The 17,725-nt window shown below is 39.3% G+C and overlaps 1 protein-coding gene across 1 annotated transcript; it reads left to right on the plus strand.

Moving 5' to 3' along the window:
- The first annotated feature begins 5,832 nt into the window (after positions 1-5,832).
- Positions 5,833-17,216, plus strand: LOC134283976 (uncharacterized). The gene is made up of 2 exons (XM_062849654.1): positions 5,833-6,745; positions 16,758-17,216. Exons 1-2 carry the CDS (start codon positions 6,322-6,324, stop codon positions 17,096-17,098), a joined length of 765 nt encoding a protein of 254 aa, XP_062705638.1. The 5' UTR covers positions 5,833-6,321; the 3' UTR covers positions 17,099-17,216.
- Positions 17,217-17,725: the final 509 nt, after the last annotated feature.

Here is a 17,725-nt window from a genome sequence, read left to right on the forward strand (position 1 = left end):
TATTTGTTTATGGGTGCGATAAATAGGCTGCCTTTACCAACAGATGAGGAAGTTCAGGAGCGGGAGAAGACGTCAGAGGAAGTTCTTTTGAAAGTCGGCCTCACAGAAGCAAAAGAATATGATTATGAAGACAGAGATAGCCAAGTTCTGAAAACAGTGGACATTCCGGGTGATAGTAGAGCATTTATTGAAATCAATGTAATGGGGCTGAACGCTTGTCAGACAGTGGGAGTGAAGTTACTGTCCTGCGGTATGCTGAAAATCTTATTAAAAACCTAAAATTAAAATTGTCCCCAGCCAATTTGATCCAAAGAATGGCTGATGGGACATTATTAGAAAGTGCAGGAGTCTGTAGTCTGTCTACATGGGACGAACTAAATTCGTTGAAACTAACTGGGCAATACACCTACAAAGTTCTGGTATTTGTGGCATGACCTTTTTCCAAGCTTTCGGAATAAGTCTGAGGCTTCTTTCATGTAAAGAAATAAAACCCAGGAAAAACAGATCCAACCGTTTGGCAGTTAACCCTGAAGATACCAAAGTTAGTTCAGTAAAGGCAGATTAAGACGTTGAGGAGGAAAAATACGCGTTGAGAACGGAATTACAGATATTAAGAAATGATCAGCTAGAATGGTTAGCCGAGGTTCAAAAACTTTCCAAAGTTCAAAAAGGAGACAGATTAGAAACCACACCTTTGACCGAACACGTTATAGAGATTAAGGAGGAGTTTGCAAAAGCAAAGCCGGTTTATCTCAAGCCTTACCCCGTGTCTCCACATGTTCAGAAAGGATTGTTTGAAGAGGTAGATCGTTTACTCAGGTCAGGAGTTATTGAGCCAGCTCAATCGGACTGGTACCTGAACGTGATTCCAGTAAAGAAGCCAAGCGGAGCAATACGTTTATGCTTAGACGCACATCGCCTGAACGAGAGGACCGTCAGAGACTTGTACCCATGTACACATAGGACGAATTTTGAGTCTGTTAGAAAGTGCTAAGTTTATTAGCACTATTGATCTGAAAGAAGCGTATCTACAGATCCCGTTACACAAGAAATCCCGAAAATATACGGCCTTTGCAATTCCTCTCAAGATTCCGGAATTTCTTTACGTTTTTCCATGTTATCCCAGTTATCGGTGTTAGGGTTCTCTAGCAATACCTGTCAAGATTCCCTTACAATTTCTGTCAGGATTTCCCTGGAATGCTTGTCAGGGTCCTCCGGATTTCCAGTCAGGAATACCCCTGAATCCCTGTCAGGATTCTTCCGGAATCTCTCTCAGAGTTTTCCTGGCTTCTTTCTCAGAGTTTTCCCGGCTTCTTTCTCAGTATTTCTCCAGAAATCCTGTTGGGATTCCTCCAGAATTCTTGTTGTGTTTCCTTCGGTATTCCCGTCAGGATTCCTCGGGAATTCCTTTCTCTTTTCCCTGTCATCTCTGTCAGGGTTTCCTTGCAGTACCTGTCAAGATTCCCTTAAAATTTCTATCAAGAATTGCTCCTGAATTCCTGTCAGGACTCCCCCGGAATTCTATACAGGATTGCTCTGGAAGCTATTCTGTAGAGCATTACGTCAAATTTAAAGAATACTATATAAAAAGTATCAGAATCTGATTTAGAGCGATATTTTCACTAAAATTATAAATGTAGGGTGCAATAGGGTAAAATGGGACCCTTTTTGTACTCAGCATCGCATTCCATCACTACCATCCAATTGTGTAAAGACAAAAACATCAATTTTGTACTCACTTTACAAAAAAAATCTTCAGAATCGGATTTAGGGAGATATTTTCATTTAAATTAAAAATTTAGGGTAAAGCAGGGTAAAATGGACTATTTCTTGAACTCAGCGCCGCATGCCATCACTGTCATTCAATTCAGAATAGATGAGCATATAAAATTTATCGATTTAGTTTGTAAAATATTCTGCAGCAAACTAAATTATAGAGATCTGTTTGTCAAAATAACTTAGATAGGGTGAAATGGGATAAAATGGGCTATCACTCAGGCTTGTTATAGCATGACCCCATCATTATTAAATGCTGCAAAGCTGGTTACATCTTACTTGTCCAATTATAAGCTTAAATTACTGCAGCATTTGAAGCTATAAGCGAAGCGTTATATTCATCAATATTACTAATATAGGGTAAAATGGGGTAAGAAGGCCACTTTTTGGATTGAGCATAGCATGACGTCATCGTCATTCAATTTTGTCGATATAATAGCATGAAATTTCTTCATTCATGTACAAAAAAAAAATCTGAATGAATTAAAGTTACAGGCATATTTTCATTAAAACTATAAATATAGGGTGAAATAAGGCAAATGGCTCAGCACTGCATGAACTCTTTATCAGTCTGTTCTATAAACATAATAATATCATATTCGTCAATTTATATACAAAAAAAAATCAGCAGCGTGTAGAGTTTTGGAAGTATATCCATTGAAAAACGGCTGATTTAGGGTAAAATGGGGCAAAATGAACCCCTTCACGAGGTCTGCACTGGAAATGCATCAATTCAAATTTCAAAACCAGCGGCTTCTAAAAAAGTCCGATTACGGGTCCATTTCTGCCCACTGTGCACCGGTATGACCTACCAAGCTGACTTCGAACCCCTGGACCACCTCTTATACCGCATCCGAACTAGCCAATCTCCGAGGCAACGCGCCAGCTCCTCTGTAGCTCCGAGGCGATGTGGGTGATAGCCGTTAAAACGGCATTCTAGCCAAACTCATCCCTACACACATCCTCACATTATCGTCGATCGTCATCCCCAAGTGTTTGACAGAGCGCTTCGAAGTGACAGTGCAATCGCCTACACTGATCACCGCTAGCTGCTCCGACTTTCGGTTGTTTACAACCACTACCTCAGTTTTGTGGTGAGCCAATCCCAAATTCCTGGATCTCATCCACTCCCCCATAACTGCGATCGAGTGGGCAGCAATGCATCCTTCACGATTATTAAAAAAAAATCATGGAAAAACCTTTAACTTCTTCCTGAAAAAACTTCCAAGAAATTCGCCGTACTTTTTAAGCGTTCTTCTTCAACCGTACATAAAATTTCAAACAATGTTCCATGATGTAACGTAAACCATATGATGCAAAAGTTTGGGAACCACTACTCAGATGGTTATAAGTCTGATAACAAAACTGAAGGAGTTCCCCAATGCCGTAAGGAGGCAGAAATTATTTTTTTCCTGGTATTGCATCCCAACTAGGACACAGCCTGCTACCGAGCAATGCGCTCCACATAGTTGCATAATTACGGAATGTGTGCTGTCTCGTGACGGAAAGGATATGTGCACAGTGGATTTGTATAACAATTTCTACCAAGGAATCTCCACTAACGAAGCTGGATGGGAATGGAATTGCTTTCAACATGGTGTTGCTATAAAATTGCGCTTTCTCCGGCCAAACCAAAGAAATGCAAACCATTTTGTCGCCTAACATTTTACGCAACTTTAATGGTCCAATTGGCTTCCTCATTTAACTTATACCTGTAGTTTCCTTTCTCCCTTGGATAATTATCCTTTCATCATTAATTCATTAAATAATCGAAAATGTTTTGACCATTTCTTTCGCACATTTGTTGGACAACCGCTCATCAACCGAACTGGTCAGTTTTACGTATAACGATCAGACATAATGGGCCGAATAATTTGTTAGTTACCCAGCGGCGCGTTATTACCCATCATTATCCTACCCTATTTGTAGTCACACATGTCCGGCCCTGCTACACTGTATGCCCTTTAATCCCAAACAAAGCTCCATTTGTGGCAACCTCTATTCTTGTTCAACCGTTTCATCCAAACAGTCAGTCAGTGAGAGTGTCAATTTGAATTTTTCCACATGATGATAACACAGCTAGCATTGCACTCTTGTTGGCTGGCTGCCTCACAGAACCGTCTGCGTCCGGTAAAAGTTTTTGACCTAGCGGTCGGTAATGTTACGTTTCCATCGGCAGCGCCGAACACGTGGAGCGGGTGCGCGCGCTGGCGATTCCCGCAACAGCAACAACAGCAACTTGGCGAAATTATACACTTTTTCCCCAAAACGGACTGATGACCGCTTCGCTGTGTGCTGGCAGTGCAATAACACACGGTGGGTGCGTTCGGTGTTGAGTGGTGGTCAAAATGTGACAAGAACACAAGAAGACAAGAAGACAAGAAGACAAGAAGACAAGAAGACAAGAAGACAAGAAGACAAGAAGACAAGAAGACAAGAAGACAAGAAGACAAGAAGACAAGAAGACAAGAAGACAAGAAGACAAGAAGACAAGAAGACAAGAAGACAAGAAGACAAGAAGACAAGAAGACAAGAAGACAAGAAGACAAGAAGACAAGAAGACAAGAAGACAAGAAGACAAGAAGACAAGAAGACAAGAAGACAAGAAGACAAGAAGACAAGAAGACAAGAAGACAAGAAGACAAGAAGACAAGAAGACAAGAAGACAAGAAGACAAGAAGACAAGAAGACAAGAAGACAAGAAGACAAGAAGACAAGAAGACAAGAAGACAAGAAGACAAGAAGACAAGAAGACAAGAAGACAAGAAGACAAGAAGACAAGAAGACAAGAAGACAAGAAGACAAGAAGACAAGAAGACAAGAAGACAAGAAGACAAGAAGACAAGAAGACAAGAAGACAAGAAGACAAGAAGACAAGAAGACAAGAAGACAAGAAGACAAGAAGACAAGAAGACAAGAAGACAAGAAGACAAGAAGACAAGAAGACAAGAAGACAAGAAGACAAGAAGACAAGAAGACAAGAAGACAAGAAGACAAGAAGACAAGAAGACAAGAAGACAAGAAGACAAGAAGACAAGAAGACAAGAAGACAAGAAGACAAGAAGACAAGAAGACAAGAAGACAAGAAGACAAGAAGACAAGAAGACAAGAAGACAAGAAGACAAGAAGACAAGAAGACAAGAAGACAAGAAGACAAGAAGACAAGAAGACAAGAAGACAAGAAGACAAGAAGACAAGAAGACAAGAAGACAAGAAGACAAGAAGACAAGAAGACAAGAAGACAAGAAGACAAGAAGACAAGAAGACAAGAAGACAAGAAGACAAGAAGACAAGAAGACAAGAAGACAAGAAGACAAGAAGACAAGAAGACAAGAAGACAAGAAGACAAGAAGACAAGAAGACAAGAAGACAAGAAGACAAGAAGACAAGAAGACAAGAAGACAAGAAGACAAGAAGACAAGAAGACAAGAAGACAAGAAGACAAGAAGACAAGAAGACAAGAAGACAAGAAGACAAGAAGACAAGAAGACAAGAAGACAAGAAGACAAGAAGACAAGAAGACAAGAAGACAAGAAGACAAGAAGACAAGAAGACAAGAAGACAAGAAGACAAGAAGACAAGAAGACAAGAAGACAAGAAGACAAGAAGACAAGAAGACAAGAAGACAAGAAGACAAGAAGACAAGAAGACAAGAAGACAAGAAGACAAGAAGACAAGAAGACAAGAAGACAAGAAGAAAAATAGACTTCTGTGTGATTTTGGCCCACAACAAGTCGCATTGTGCAGCACGTCAGTTTCATACTAATGACGCGCGCATAAGCAAGTGGAAATCTACGGCCAATCCGGCTTCGCAGCACTTGCTTCTTACTGTCTCGCTGAATTCAGGGGGCCAACCAGCTGCCAGAGTGCTGTTCATGAACCACGTAGATCATGTTTGGGATCTTTCAGAGTTACTTTAGAGATCATTGAAGTTTGCTCGTCAATATTCTTTGAAAATTGTAGAAATTGTACATGTTTCTTTAAATTCCTTAAAAAGATTACGTCGCTCATGAACGACCCCTTCATAATGCCACCGGTTGATTGCTCATTACGCCTGGGCTGCACAGTGGACAAAACAAAGAAAACTTTATTGTTTGCTCTCATTGCATTGTCGTCGTCATCATCGTCGTCGCCGTCGTTGTCACCGTTGTGATTCGCGGTCGCGGAACCCGCGGGCGAGAGAGCGCTTAAACGGCTTGAAATCAATTTTTGTGGTCGATTCGTCGTCGCACGCACGGAGACATTTCGCCTTTCTTCTGCTCGCTGTACTGGGTTTTCCACCGTGCCGAGCTTTCTTCGTTTGTTCATGTGGAAAAATTGCTCCGATCCAGTTCTTGGACCTCGGGCGTCGCGCGCTGCCTAGAGGGCCCTCGCCGGGGCCGCACTTAATAAAATTATGCCCTATCTGTATAAATTGTTCGCAACAGATCTCCCGCTGCTTCAGTAGCGAACAGGCAATAAACAGTTCCGGACCCGGGGTGTTCTTCCGCTTGGGTCTGCTTCCACACAGTTCAGAATCGACCGTTGGGGGATTGAGAGGCGAGAATGTCGAAAATGGAAAAATCAAGTGCTCGGTCGGCGATGCTGGTGCTGATGGCGGTGATGGTGATAGCGCTGGCTCTTCCAGTGGAATCGAAGGATGTGTTTAAGGACTGTAGTGGAGTGAAGAACTCGATGTACTGCTTCGGGTCGATGATGGTTCAAAATGGACTTAAGCGGTTGGCCAGTGAAAAATCTCTGCAAATTGCACCGGGACTTGAGGTTGTGGAGACTGCGTCTCAAGAAAGTGCCGATGAGGGTTACCGATCGTTCAACGAGGTTAAAGAAGAAGATACGGGAGTGTTGGCACGGGTCAGCCGGTATTTGGCCAATCATGAACTCAAGATCAATCTCAGCGAAATGATGAGGAAAAATGAACTTCAGAATGTGCTGAAAACCATCCAGGATGATATGGTGGGCGAAATGCAAGGTATGGGTGAATTGGTGTATAGGGGGCTTAATAAATTTAGTGTTGTGTCGAAGTTTCATAAGTGAAGTTATTTACGAGACAATACGTTCATTCAAAAAAGGGTGAAATTATCAACCATTCTCCATTGCTCATGTTTGCTTCTTATGCAAACTAAAATTTTATTCGAGGGTTTGGGAAGCACGAAGCCTGGTTCGCACCCTGCAAACAGGTGTGGACATTGCATGCAGATATTATCAAATTTGAGCTATTTGCACATGAATGACAGTATAATTGGTTTCCTGCCCAATCCCAACAAATTGCTCGTTGTGAATGATTATGAAAAGTACTGAAATTATAGGATAACTCAGTTTGTACGTTGATTGCTCTGAAGGGCCACTTGGAATTTAAAATTATCTAAAGCAATCAAGGTAAGGTTTTCCTCATTTCTGGTAAGGTGCAAGGAAATGATGAAGTTGTGTAACATTTTCGTGCCATTTTCTGACTTCTGTCTCATAGCTTCACTTGAAAATCTTTGCACGTAGCAATGACTCAGTATTTACTTTGAAATTTACAGATAAAGGCAGATAAAATTGTTTGAAACAGTGATAAGAACATCCATTCTATCGATCAATATATTGGGATTACCACCAAAAGAATATGGTGTTGTATTAAGCCCATATCTTCACAAACTTGCTTCCGATTTTAAAAGTTTTAGGTCCGTCCCGAGTTGGTGGAAAAAACGAAGGGATAACGGATTCAGTTACTACTGATAGAAATTTTGAAGGTTTGTTTGAAATAAGAGGTAAATGATCAAAAATAATATTATAATATTTGGGGCAGCACTCTATACGGAGCAGCCTATTTATTGCACCCATAACCAACTAGAAACGCTCCATAGTAAATCCAAAAGCGCTTCACAAAGAAAGAACAAATGTTCCAAAAAATGTGCAATGTCTCTCATAAATAATCGAAGCCGAAGACGTACGATTTTGGTACCAACAAATCCAAAGCACTTTGTCGAAGACTCTAACTCTCTAGGATGCATACCAAGAACACTAGAGCGCCATATTGAAAGATTAAACTATACTAGATCAGTTTTAGCAGATCTAGGTCAAAACCGAAGACGTGAGAAACTATTACCAACCAATCCAAAGCACTTTGCCGAGGACTCCAACCCTCTGGGATGCATATCGAGAACACAAGAGCGTCGTATCGAAGGATAAAACTTATCTAGATCAGTTTCAGCAGATCTAGATCAAAACCAAAGACATAAAAATATAGCACCGATTAATCTAGACAACTGAAGACCCTAACCCTCTAGGATGCTTGGCAAGAGCACTGGAGCGCTTGCTCGTCTAGAGCCGCAATTGATCGTAGCTAGGGATGTTCAAGATAGTTTCGATCATTTTGTATTGCCTCTACACTATGCCTGATTAGCAGAAATAACGTTTTGCAGACATTTTAAGTTGTTACGACCTTGGTAAAACTTAAATTTCTCAAGTAAACAAAAAATATCAGATTTTTTAAAAACTTTTCTTACTCACACTGTTTTGGAGGAAAAATGAGCATCCCTAAAAACATGAATTTTGTATAAAAATAAAAGTAGAATAGTTGGGTAAGAGATACCTGAAAGAAAAGTGAAAATCCCTGTAAACCGATTCGGCTGAGAACGAGCTGCTCCAAGTAAAAGTTCCCACTTTTTTTTTGATCACGGTATTCCGCGTAAAGTTTTTTATCACGGTATTCGGAGTGTAAACATGTGGGACAGCGTTTTATTTTGCCAGTAGTTGTTGTTGCGTGCTGGACCACTTCAACGGATACTGCCTTCGGCATAGTTTCTCAGAAAACAAAAAATTTTCATATAGAAAACAAATCAGTTCAAGATTCACTCACTGCGTGGTGGGAGTGTTCTGAGGAGCTTCCAGTTTGGTGTACACGTCGCATATCTCGTGTCAGGGCCGTGCCCAGAATTGGTGCCAAGGTAGGGGTTTTTCCCAAGTTCGGAAAAAGATGGATGGGTGCTTAGTGTATGAAGCGTCGGTAATGGGAGGGGTACAAACCCCCAAACACCCCCCCCCCTCCTGTACACGGGTTTCTCTCGTATTCAGGACAACTTAGAACGATACTGACTGTTTCCGGAAAAAAAAAATCGCAGAAGAATGAAAATTTCATATAGAAAACACTTGTGTTCGAGATTCACTCAAAAAGTGTCGTTAGCATTCCTAGTTGATACCAGTTTAATCCAAGTTTCGTATATCTGACGTTCTGGACCAATTCTAAGGATTCTATTTTGGCAATATTGCTGAGAAGTTTTAACAAGACATTCTTTCACTATGAAACGGTAGTGTTTTCACAAACCAGTTTGACTTTCGCTAATTATGTGACACTACTTGTTTTATGAGCTAAAAACTTAATGAAATCGTTATATATATCTCACATTCTGAACCATTTTGTAGAATATTGGCTTTGAAAAAGTTACTCAGAGAAATATCAAATTTCACATGAACCGAAACATTGAATTCGAAATTTTCTCACCGCGTAGCGCTTCTATTCTTTGGAGCTATCGGTTTTATTTATGCGTTACATATCGTCTTTGTAGTTCTTTCTGATTTTTATTTTGGAAATCCGTCTAACAATAACTTTGGATTATCTTTGGAATTTTTCAGCAGTTCATTATGCAAATTTCTCTCTGAACTGTTTACGCATTATTTATTTTGCAAATTTCTGTAACAATTCCTATAGCAACTGTCTCAGCTATTGCTTTGATATTTGGTTTCACACATCTTTTGGTAAAATTTCTCAAAATGTTTGAGAATTTCCTTTAAAATTTCTTTGAAACTTTCATAATTTTTTGAGATATTTTTTAGGAATTCTCTGTGGAACTCCATCAATCAATTCTTGTAGGAAATGTTTCGGCAACGGCTTTGGGAACTCAGATATTTAAGCTGGAATCAACTGGACAATTTTTTCGGTTGGTATTTTTTTTATTAATTCGGCAAAGTCCCTATGAAATTTTCTGTTAATGACTATGGAATTTCCTTTTGCTGAATTTTCTCGGCCATTCAATTGGAAATTCTTTCAGCTATTTCTAGTGAATTGGGTACAACAATTCATATAAGTTCATTTTTTGGCATATTTTTTTTAACTACTTCGGTAGTTTTTAGAATTTTGTTTGAGAACTTCTTTGGCAATTATATTGGGAATTGCTTTAGATTATTATCTTTCAAAATACATACGGAAATCCATTCGAAATATTTTGTGATAATTTCTTCGAGAGTTTCTTTCAAAATTAATTCGCCAGATAATTTTTTAATGTATTCTTAATTACTGAACCTGATTTATAGCTCTATTGTACACTTTTAAGGCACTACGAGAGCGATTTCAATTGACAGCTGCATTTACATTTTGTGCAGTGCCTAGATGTAATCTATTCTACTTTATCGAACTGGTTGTAAATCTCGTCCACTCTTGTACTCTATACATTCATAGAATGATGAGCACAAGGGTGATGATGGATAGCCATTGTTCCTGGACTCAGAAGACGGTCAGTGACAGGCGCTCTCGGAAGAAGAGCAACTGACGAACAATTGCAAGTACCGGGGCTGGGAATCAAACCTATGACCATCCGCATACGAAGCGAATGTGTGACCTACTACGCCACGGGTCGCAGATACTTGAACAATTTCAAAGTCATTTCATACGTAAATATATCTGGTCATTTTTAGAAACGTCTTCAGTAATTCCTCTGGAAATTCATTTTGGAATTTCATCTATTTTAATATAGGAAATTCCTTCAGATTTTCTCTTGCGAGTTGAAAACAAATATGAATAAATAAAAGAATGACCGAAGTGAAGGTCAAACAAAAATCCTGAAAATCATTACCAGCATTGCCAGAGATGTTCCCAAAAAAATTGCCGAAATATTTCACAAATCAATTCCCCAAAACGTTTCTTTGCAAACATGTAGCTGACGGTACCCCAAAGAAACTACCAAATGACTTTCCAAAGGAATAGTTACAAAAATTTCCAAAGAGACTCCCAGAGTAATTTCCGAACAAAAGTACTCTCTTAACCCTTTGGAGCCGAATTGTTTTGCCGGCGCTGCTGCAACCGCGCTGGTGTGGAACACGTTTGTTATGCTCGGTTTCACCGCCGGGGTCATATTGACCCCTTCGGCTCCAAAGGGTTAAGCAAAATTTTATCATAATAACACTAGCAGTGAGTGAATTTCGAACTAAATTCATTCTTCTGAGCAGCTTTTCTGATGACACTATTCTTCTAAGTTGTCCAAAACGTGAGATTTACGACGCACTGGCCAAACTATGGTCCACTGTACGAATTTATGCTGGCCTGCTTACTCTCACAGAAAATCTGACGTTTGAGTGGTGCCGACACCTCCCAAACGTCAAATTTTCTGTGAGAGTAAGCAGGCCAGCATAAATTCGTGCAGTGGACCATAGCCAATGAGGTACAGATACAGGTGGCGCAGATGAACATTGCGAACCACTAGTTGTCTCTTTTGTTCTACGTCACTAATTGAGTTATATAAGATCAGCGACGCTTTGATGAGCTAACAACAAAGTTATAGCCTAAAAATGGATGCCCAATGTTTTCAAAATCACATTTTAATGAATCGACAATATCTGCGCCTATACTGAACCGATTTTATTGAAATTTTTATGGTATTTACTATACATAATATGCTCTTTCTGGTTGAAAATCACCTTCTTCGTGCACGCAATCAAAAGTTATGCAATATTTTGTGTGTTGTCCAGTTGTCCAGAAGAGTCCAGTCTATATCCAAGAGGGCGACCCAAATCAAAATGACGAATCAAAATTCCGAATGATGAATGTTTCATGGAATATTAACTCTGTAAAGTTGCACACGCAATTTCGAATACCGAGTACGATAAAATTTTGACGAAAATAGAACAGCTAAATACAGAAAAATCGATTGTTTGATAGTTCGTGTACTGAGCCTCAGTAAAACCGATTACCGAATCAACCGAAAAAAAAAGTTCTGCTGTTCTACGTTTGTCAAAAAAGTACCGAACAGGCAATTCAGGATTGAGTGTGTGCAACTCCAACTTAATCTCTGCTTCTGCGCAACAGACAATACTTTTTATTAAAATGTTCTGTTTCATTTTAGAACACAACTAGGCATGTCACATCTTTTTTTTCATAACAATCAGGTTAAAAACATAAGTCACGGAAACTAGTCGGCCGAAAATTGGACCTTATAAAGTATTTCAAAAAAAGGTTAGTCAGCGACACCTAGTGTGTTTTAAGAGGAAACAAACCATCATCGTTTTACAAAAACTCACATGCAGTTTTCTCGCTCAAAGTCCATCCGATTTCAATACAAACTTATCACTTCACTCTGTTAACCATCTGGACAATAGTGAAATCATGTTCAATTGCGGATTTGTAAATTTGGGTAAAATACTGCTTTTGAATAGTTGATGATTGAGTGATGGTTTCTTGAGCCTTAATAAGAGGCTGAAGTTAAGGTGAAACTTCAAGAAATTCCATTGCAAATTTACATACAAATTTTAGAGGCACAAATCCGACGAACGAATCATCGAATCAAGCCGCACTTGTTTATCCTGGGCTTGCAAAAAGATTCAGCTTTTCCGAATCGAAAGCATTGTTTATGAATTTTCAAATTTGGTGCTCTGGAAAACGTGAGTAAGGGACAAAGTCGGCCATAGTGGCAGTCATATTTGTATTCTCTGATATTGTTCCTTATACAGTTATACAGCTAAAATAGCACAAACAAAACTTTAATTTGTAAAACAGTGCCTAAAATTTACTTGGAAGCTCTTAAGGTGGCTGAATCAAGTTTGTTGATATGCAAGGATGGGAACACTCACTTGATGTTTTCTCAGCTCAGAAGCGTGCAATCAAGAAATGATGTATGGACGACTTTTGTCTTATGGTTTTGTCTAAAAGTTTGCCGAATAGAGTAGGGGTCGCACACGCATATCAATATCGTGAAGGAGCTGCGAAGGCAACTCTCCACGAGGTGAATGTAAATTACACTCACCTCGTGGAGAGTCGCTTTCACAGCTCTGTCACGACTTTGATATGCGTGTGCGACATCTACTCTGTTCGGCAAACTTTTAGACAAAACCACAAGGCAAAGGTCCATACACCATTTCTTGATTGCACGCTTCTGAACTGAGAAAACATCGAGTGAGTGTAACTCTCTGCAAGTGAGTGTTCCCATCCCTGTTGATATGATCGGCAGTATATTATATCATGTTTGAAACATAGTGTGTAGTCAAATAGTCTATAACTTATTATATTATAAACTACACGTAGGATGATGCTAAACTTAAATTATGACAAAAACTCCACTGGAGAAAAACAAGAAAATAACTTATTGAAATAGAAGCAGATCAAAATTGCAACAAATCATGATATAAATATAAGCTACACATTAACTTCCTTCTATCATAATTTGATACAATGTTATCTGAATACTAATGACTCAAAACTAAAATATCATTTAGAACTTAATGTGATATCATTGTATCATACTTCGATATAACGTAACTTTTTTTTGGTTCTAGTTTTTATAGCATAAATGGCATCACATCCTTGATGGACCCAATTCTGTTACCCAGCTTGGTGTTATATGACTACTTCGCAGTTTTTCCCGCACCGTACCAGAGATTAAACATAAACCCCTTTGATATAACGTTGCCTTGATACTCATGCATCTTTCTTGGAAGCTAAGGCAACCAGAAATGTATGTTTTATAAATACACTGTGATGACCCGATTTGAGAAATTGGTGGATAAATCTCCCAAGAAACCCCAATTAAAAAAAACTTGAAAGCATCCTTACCGTAGTAGAGTTCTTGGATGAATCTTTAATGAAATACCTGAAAAAGCTGTTTTCCAATCTCATCAGTATTCTCTGGAAGAATCCCCGTAAGAATCACTGGATTTTTTTTAGTATTTCTGAGGGAATATGCGGAAGAATTAATGGAAAAACTTCTGATGAAGTATCCAGAAGCAAATCGTGGAAGCTTCGAATGAGAAATTTCTGTAAGAATCCCAGAAGGCGTCTCAGCAGGAATTCTTAGAGAAATTATAGCAGGAATGACTAGAAGAATCCATGCTGAAATTTTTAGAGGGATCATAGCAGGAATCCACGAAAAAATAGTAGAAATTCATGAAAGAATCCTTGGAGAAATCTTGGGAAGTTTTGCAAGACGAATTTCTGGTGGAATCTTATGAAGAACTCCTGCAGGAATCCAAACAGATAATACTTGTAGAATACCTGTAGAAATTACTGGAGATAATCCTAGCAGATATTTTATGAGAAATCACTGGATGATTTCCTTGAAGAATCCCTAGACAAAATCTTTGGAGGAATCCTCTCAGCAATCCCTGTACACAGAAACCTTTGGAGTAATCACAGGAGATTCTGGAGAAGTTCTAAGGGGAATTCCTGTAAAAATCTCATCATATGTAGGGATGGGAACACTCACTTGCGAAGAGTTACATTCACTTGCTGTTTTCTCAGCTCAGAAGCGTGCAAACAAGAAACGATACATGGACGACTTTTGTCTTTTGGTTTTGTCTTAAAGTTTGCCGAACAAAGTATGGGTCGCACACGCATATCGAAGGCGTGAGAGAGCTGCGAAGGCAACTCTCCACGAGGTGAGTGTAAATTACACTCACCTCGTGGAGAGTCGCTTTCACAGCTCTGTCACGACTTAGGTATGGGTTTGCGACCTCTACTCTATTCGACAAACTTTTAGACAAAACCACAAGCCAAAAGTCGTCCATACATCGTTTCTTGACTGCACGCTTCTGAGCTGAGAAAACAGCAAGTGAGTGTAACTCTTCGCAAGTGAGTCCCTGATCATATGTACTGGGTATTACAGAGATACCTAGGTGAATTCATGGTTCCATTTCAGCAAGCATTCTTGGAGAAATCCTATCAGGAATAACTGAAAAAATAGAGAAGAAATTTCTGGAGGTATCATAAGGAATTTTTGGAAAAAAATCTCTAGAGGAACTCTATGAACAATCATTGAAAAAAAATCCTTTAAGAAATTCCAGCAGGTATTTCTGGAAGAATCCTTTCTGAAACTCCTGGATAATTTTCATCAGCCTTTCCCAAGGGAGTCCTAGCAGAAATAACTGAATCAATTTTAGTTAACATTTCTTAATGTGTGAAAGAAATAATCATTGAAAAAAAAATCTCTGAATGAACTTCCTAGTGATCATTGATCAATCACTGGAGAAATCACAGGGGGCGTATCTGCAGGAATCTCAACCAATATGAAAGTTCTTAAAAATGAATTCAGCTACCTGAGGCTGTGTGAGTACCTATGCAACTTAATTATGATGCTCTTCGAGGCAAATGGTTCTTATGAATAAAGTATGATAAAATTTAAATAATATTGAATAACGTCTCAGTTAAACAGACGTAACATTTGAAATATGTCCAGCTCGAGTGGTGCCTCCTGCTCCTCCTCACGGTTGGCCTGACACCGCCATTCAAACATTGAGTGTGTATGTTCCAGTGACTATGATTTAAATCGAAAATATTGAAAGTTTTGCGTCTGTTTGTCTGTTGTAATGTATTTATTTGTTGTATCTGTGGAGAAATACGGAACAAAGATATTTTAGAAAATATACAAAGTAGATCCAAAATGAAGAAAAAACCAAAGAACGTGAACTTTAGGCTATTTATTATTTTTTTCAAAAAAGTACTTCAAAAACAAAGAGTCTACAGAGAGCAAAGGGGGGGGGGGGGTCTACGTTGTTTACCGAAATTATGCAAAAAAAAACTCTTGTATGTGCTGACTTTATTAATAAACAAGTTCAATTTATACACCACAATTCGTTTGACTGAACCGACTGTATTTGTGATTTACACTTTGAGCCTTTCAAGAAGCTAGTTTTTTTTTCGATTGAGCCTCAAATAAATGTACTGGATAAAAAAAGAAGCTAGTTTTTGTAGGTGAGGTTGAGAAGACATGATCCTTGGAGTAATACATACATCGAGCGAGTTCCAAGCATTACTATTCTGGTGACTTTTCCACTGTCTATCAGAGTTAGCCTCATAAGAGATAAAAGTAAATTTCCCCAATGCTCTCTTCCGGGCAACACAATAGACGTAATTGCCTGAATTTGAGGAATGATGATTTAATTATCCATGTATGATGTCTCCATTCCATTGCATTTTCTTCAGATACCGTTCATTATAATTAATTGAACTGAAGACGAGACTGTCATCTTCGTTGCATCCCCTGTTGGCTGCATCGAAAATGTTTGTCTTGCCATTGCTTCCGCATTCGTCCGATATTATGTATGGGTGCACAAGCGTTCCAGTTGTTGCATTGCAAAAAAGAGTGTGCAATAAAACTGCATCATCAATGTAGATACTATTTACCAGAGATTTTCTGATCCTCATTCAACTTTTTTTCCAGCATGGCACCAACCAAAAATATCGATTTATCCCTTGGAATACGAGTTATTTGCTCCTGCTGAGTGCATCCTCTTTGGTCTGAAAAAAAAATGTAACTCCGTTTGTGTCAGCCGGGCCAAAAGTTTAATCCATTCTCTTCGGCCAAAGCAAAACATTAATCAGTCTCATGCAAATTTCAAACTGTTGAACTATTTCCAAATTCGATATTACCATTGCAATAGATCGTAACTGGAAACGAAACAAGCTTTTTAAACTGTGAATATCAAGAACAAAACACGAATCATAGATTGATAGGCAAATGTTGTGTTCAAAAGCAGTTACGCCTTTTTTAGAAAACGGGGCGAATTATCCGTTTTTCATTATCATTTCCTTCATTTACTTCGTTTTATTCTTCATTCGCCCCTTCCTAGAAAAAAAAGCGTATATTTACTCTCTCATTAGCCATATAATCGCTGAGTGAATTTGCCAGACCTTTTCTTGCTTCGAGATTATGATTCTATTGTTAACGTTCCTTGAAAAGATTATACTTCTTTTAAAAGCATTCAGACGTATTTTTTCCACTCTTCATCCTATTCCACAGAAGCTCGCAAAAAGGATAAGGGTGGCATGGGAGCCATTCTGATGATGGGAGTGATGATGAGCAAAATGCTGGGAGCGCTCGGCTTCGGAGGTGTGGCGATGCTGGCAATGAAGGCGCTCGGTGTGTCGATGATGGCTCTGCTGCTGTCTGGTATTCTGGGACTGAAGAAGCTGACCGAGGGCGGTGGAGACCACAAGGGCCGCCACAACCAGGACGTCGATTTCCAAGTGTTCTCCGGGGATCCCTCGGGAAACTATGAGAGCCATCAGGATGGATCCGGGCACCGTCGGATTTCAAATTTGGCCTACCGGGGGTGGAGCGACGAATATCAACGGGTATGAAAAGTTGAGAGTAAGCGCTGAATCGGTGCACGATAGTATTGAGAGTTAATGTGAGAACTGATAATTTATTGACACTTTGTTATTTATTTTAGAATTATTTTGGCAGTATAATTTATGATTCAGATCTAATTTCTTCTCATATTCAATATCACATTCCCGAGGGAGATCGCAGTAGGCGGCGCTCGCGGACGGTTGAGTTTTTTTGTTTGCTGTCACGTTTTTTCACTTTCGCGGATTTTAGATTCGGCCGAGAATTTGTGTAACTTTATTTGTCCAAAAATTGAAAAAAAAAATCAATGTTGTGTACGAATTTGTATTTGGATGGAGCTGTTGGGTTGAAGGTGAAGCTGCAAGTACCATCCGGCGAAGTGGATGGAAGTGGAAGGCGAGTTTTCATGAAAATTGGCAGTTCTTCGAAGAAAACTGTGATTGAACGGTTCGAAATATACCGACATTTGGCCACCGCTGGCAAGTGATTTTTTTTAATGTAATAATGTTTCCGTCGGCATCGGTCGTCGTTTAGTTACTTTTCTCTTCGTCGCGCCCGGTAGTGTCAAACTTTTCTCTGGCAGATATGGAGCTAGTACTCGTCGTGTGTTTAGCTGAGAAACTGCTTTGGTCAGTTTA

Source organism: Aedes albopictus, chromosome 1 (assembly GCF_035046485.1).
Source record: "Aedes albopictus strain Foshan chromosome 1, AalbF5, whole genome shotgun sequence".
Classification (NCBI taxonomy): Eukaryota; Metazoa; Arthropoda; class Insecta; order Diptera; family Culicidae; genus Aedes; species Aedes albopictus.

Excerpts from the sequence above, each read along its gene's own strand:
- LOC134283976 (XM_062849654.1), top strand. The coding sequence starts at position 6,322 with ATGTCGAAAATGGAAAAATCAAGTGCTCGGTCGGCGATGCTGGTGCTG. Across the intron at positions 6,746-16,757 it reads TATGGTGGGCGAAATGCAAG|AAGCTCGCAAAAAGGATAAG; the intron begins GTATGGGTGAAT and ends CCTATTCCACAG.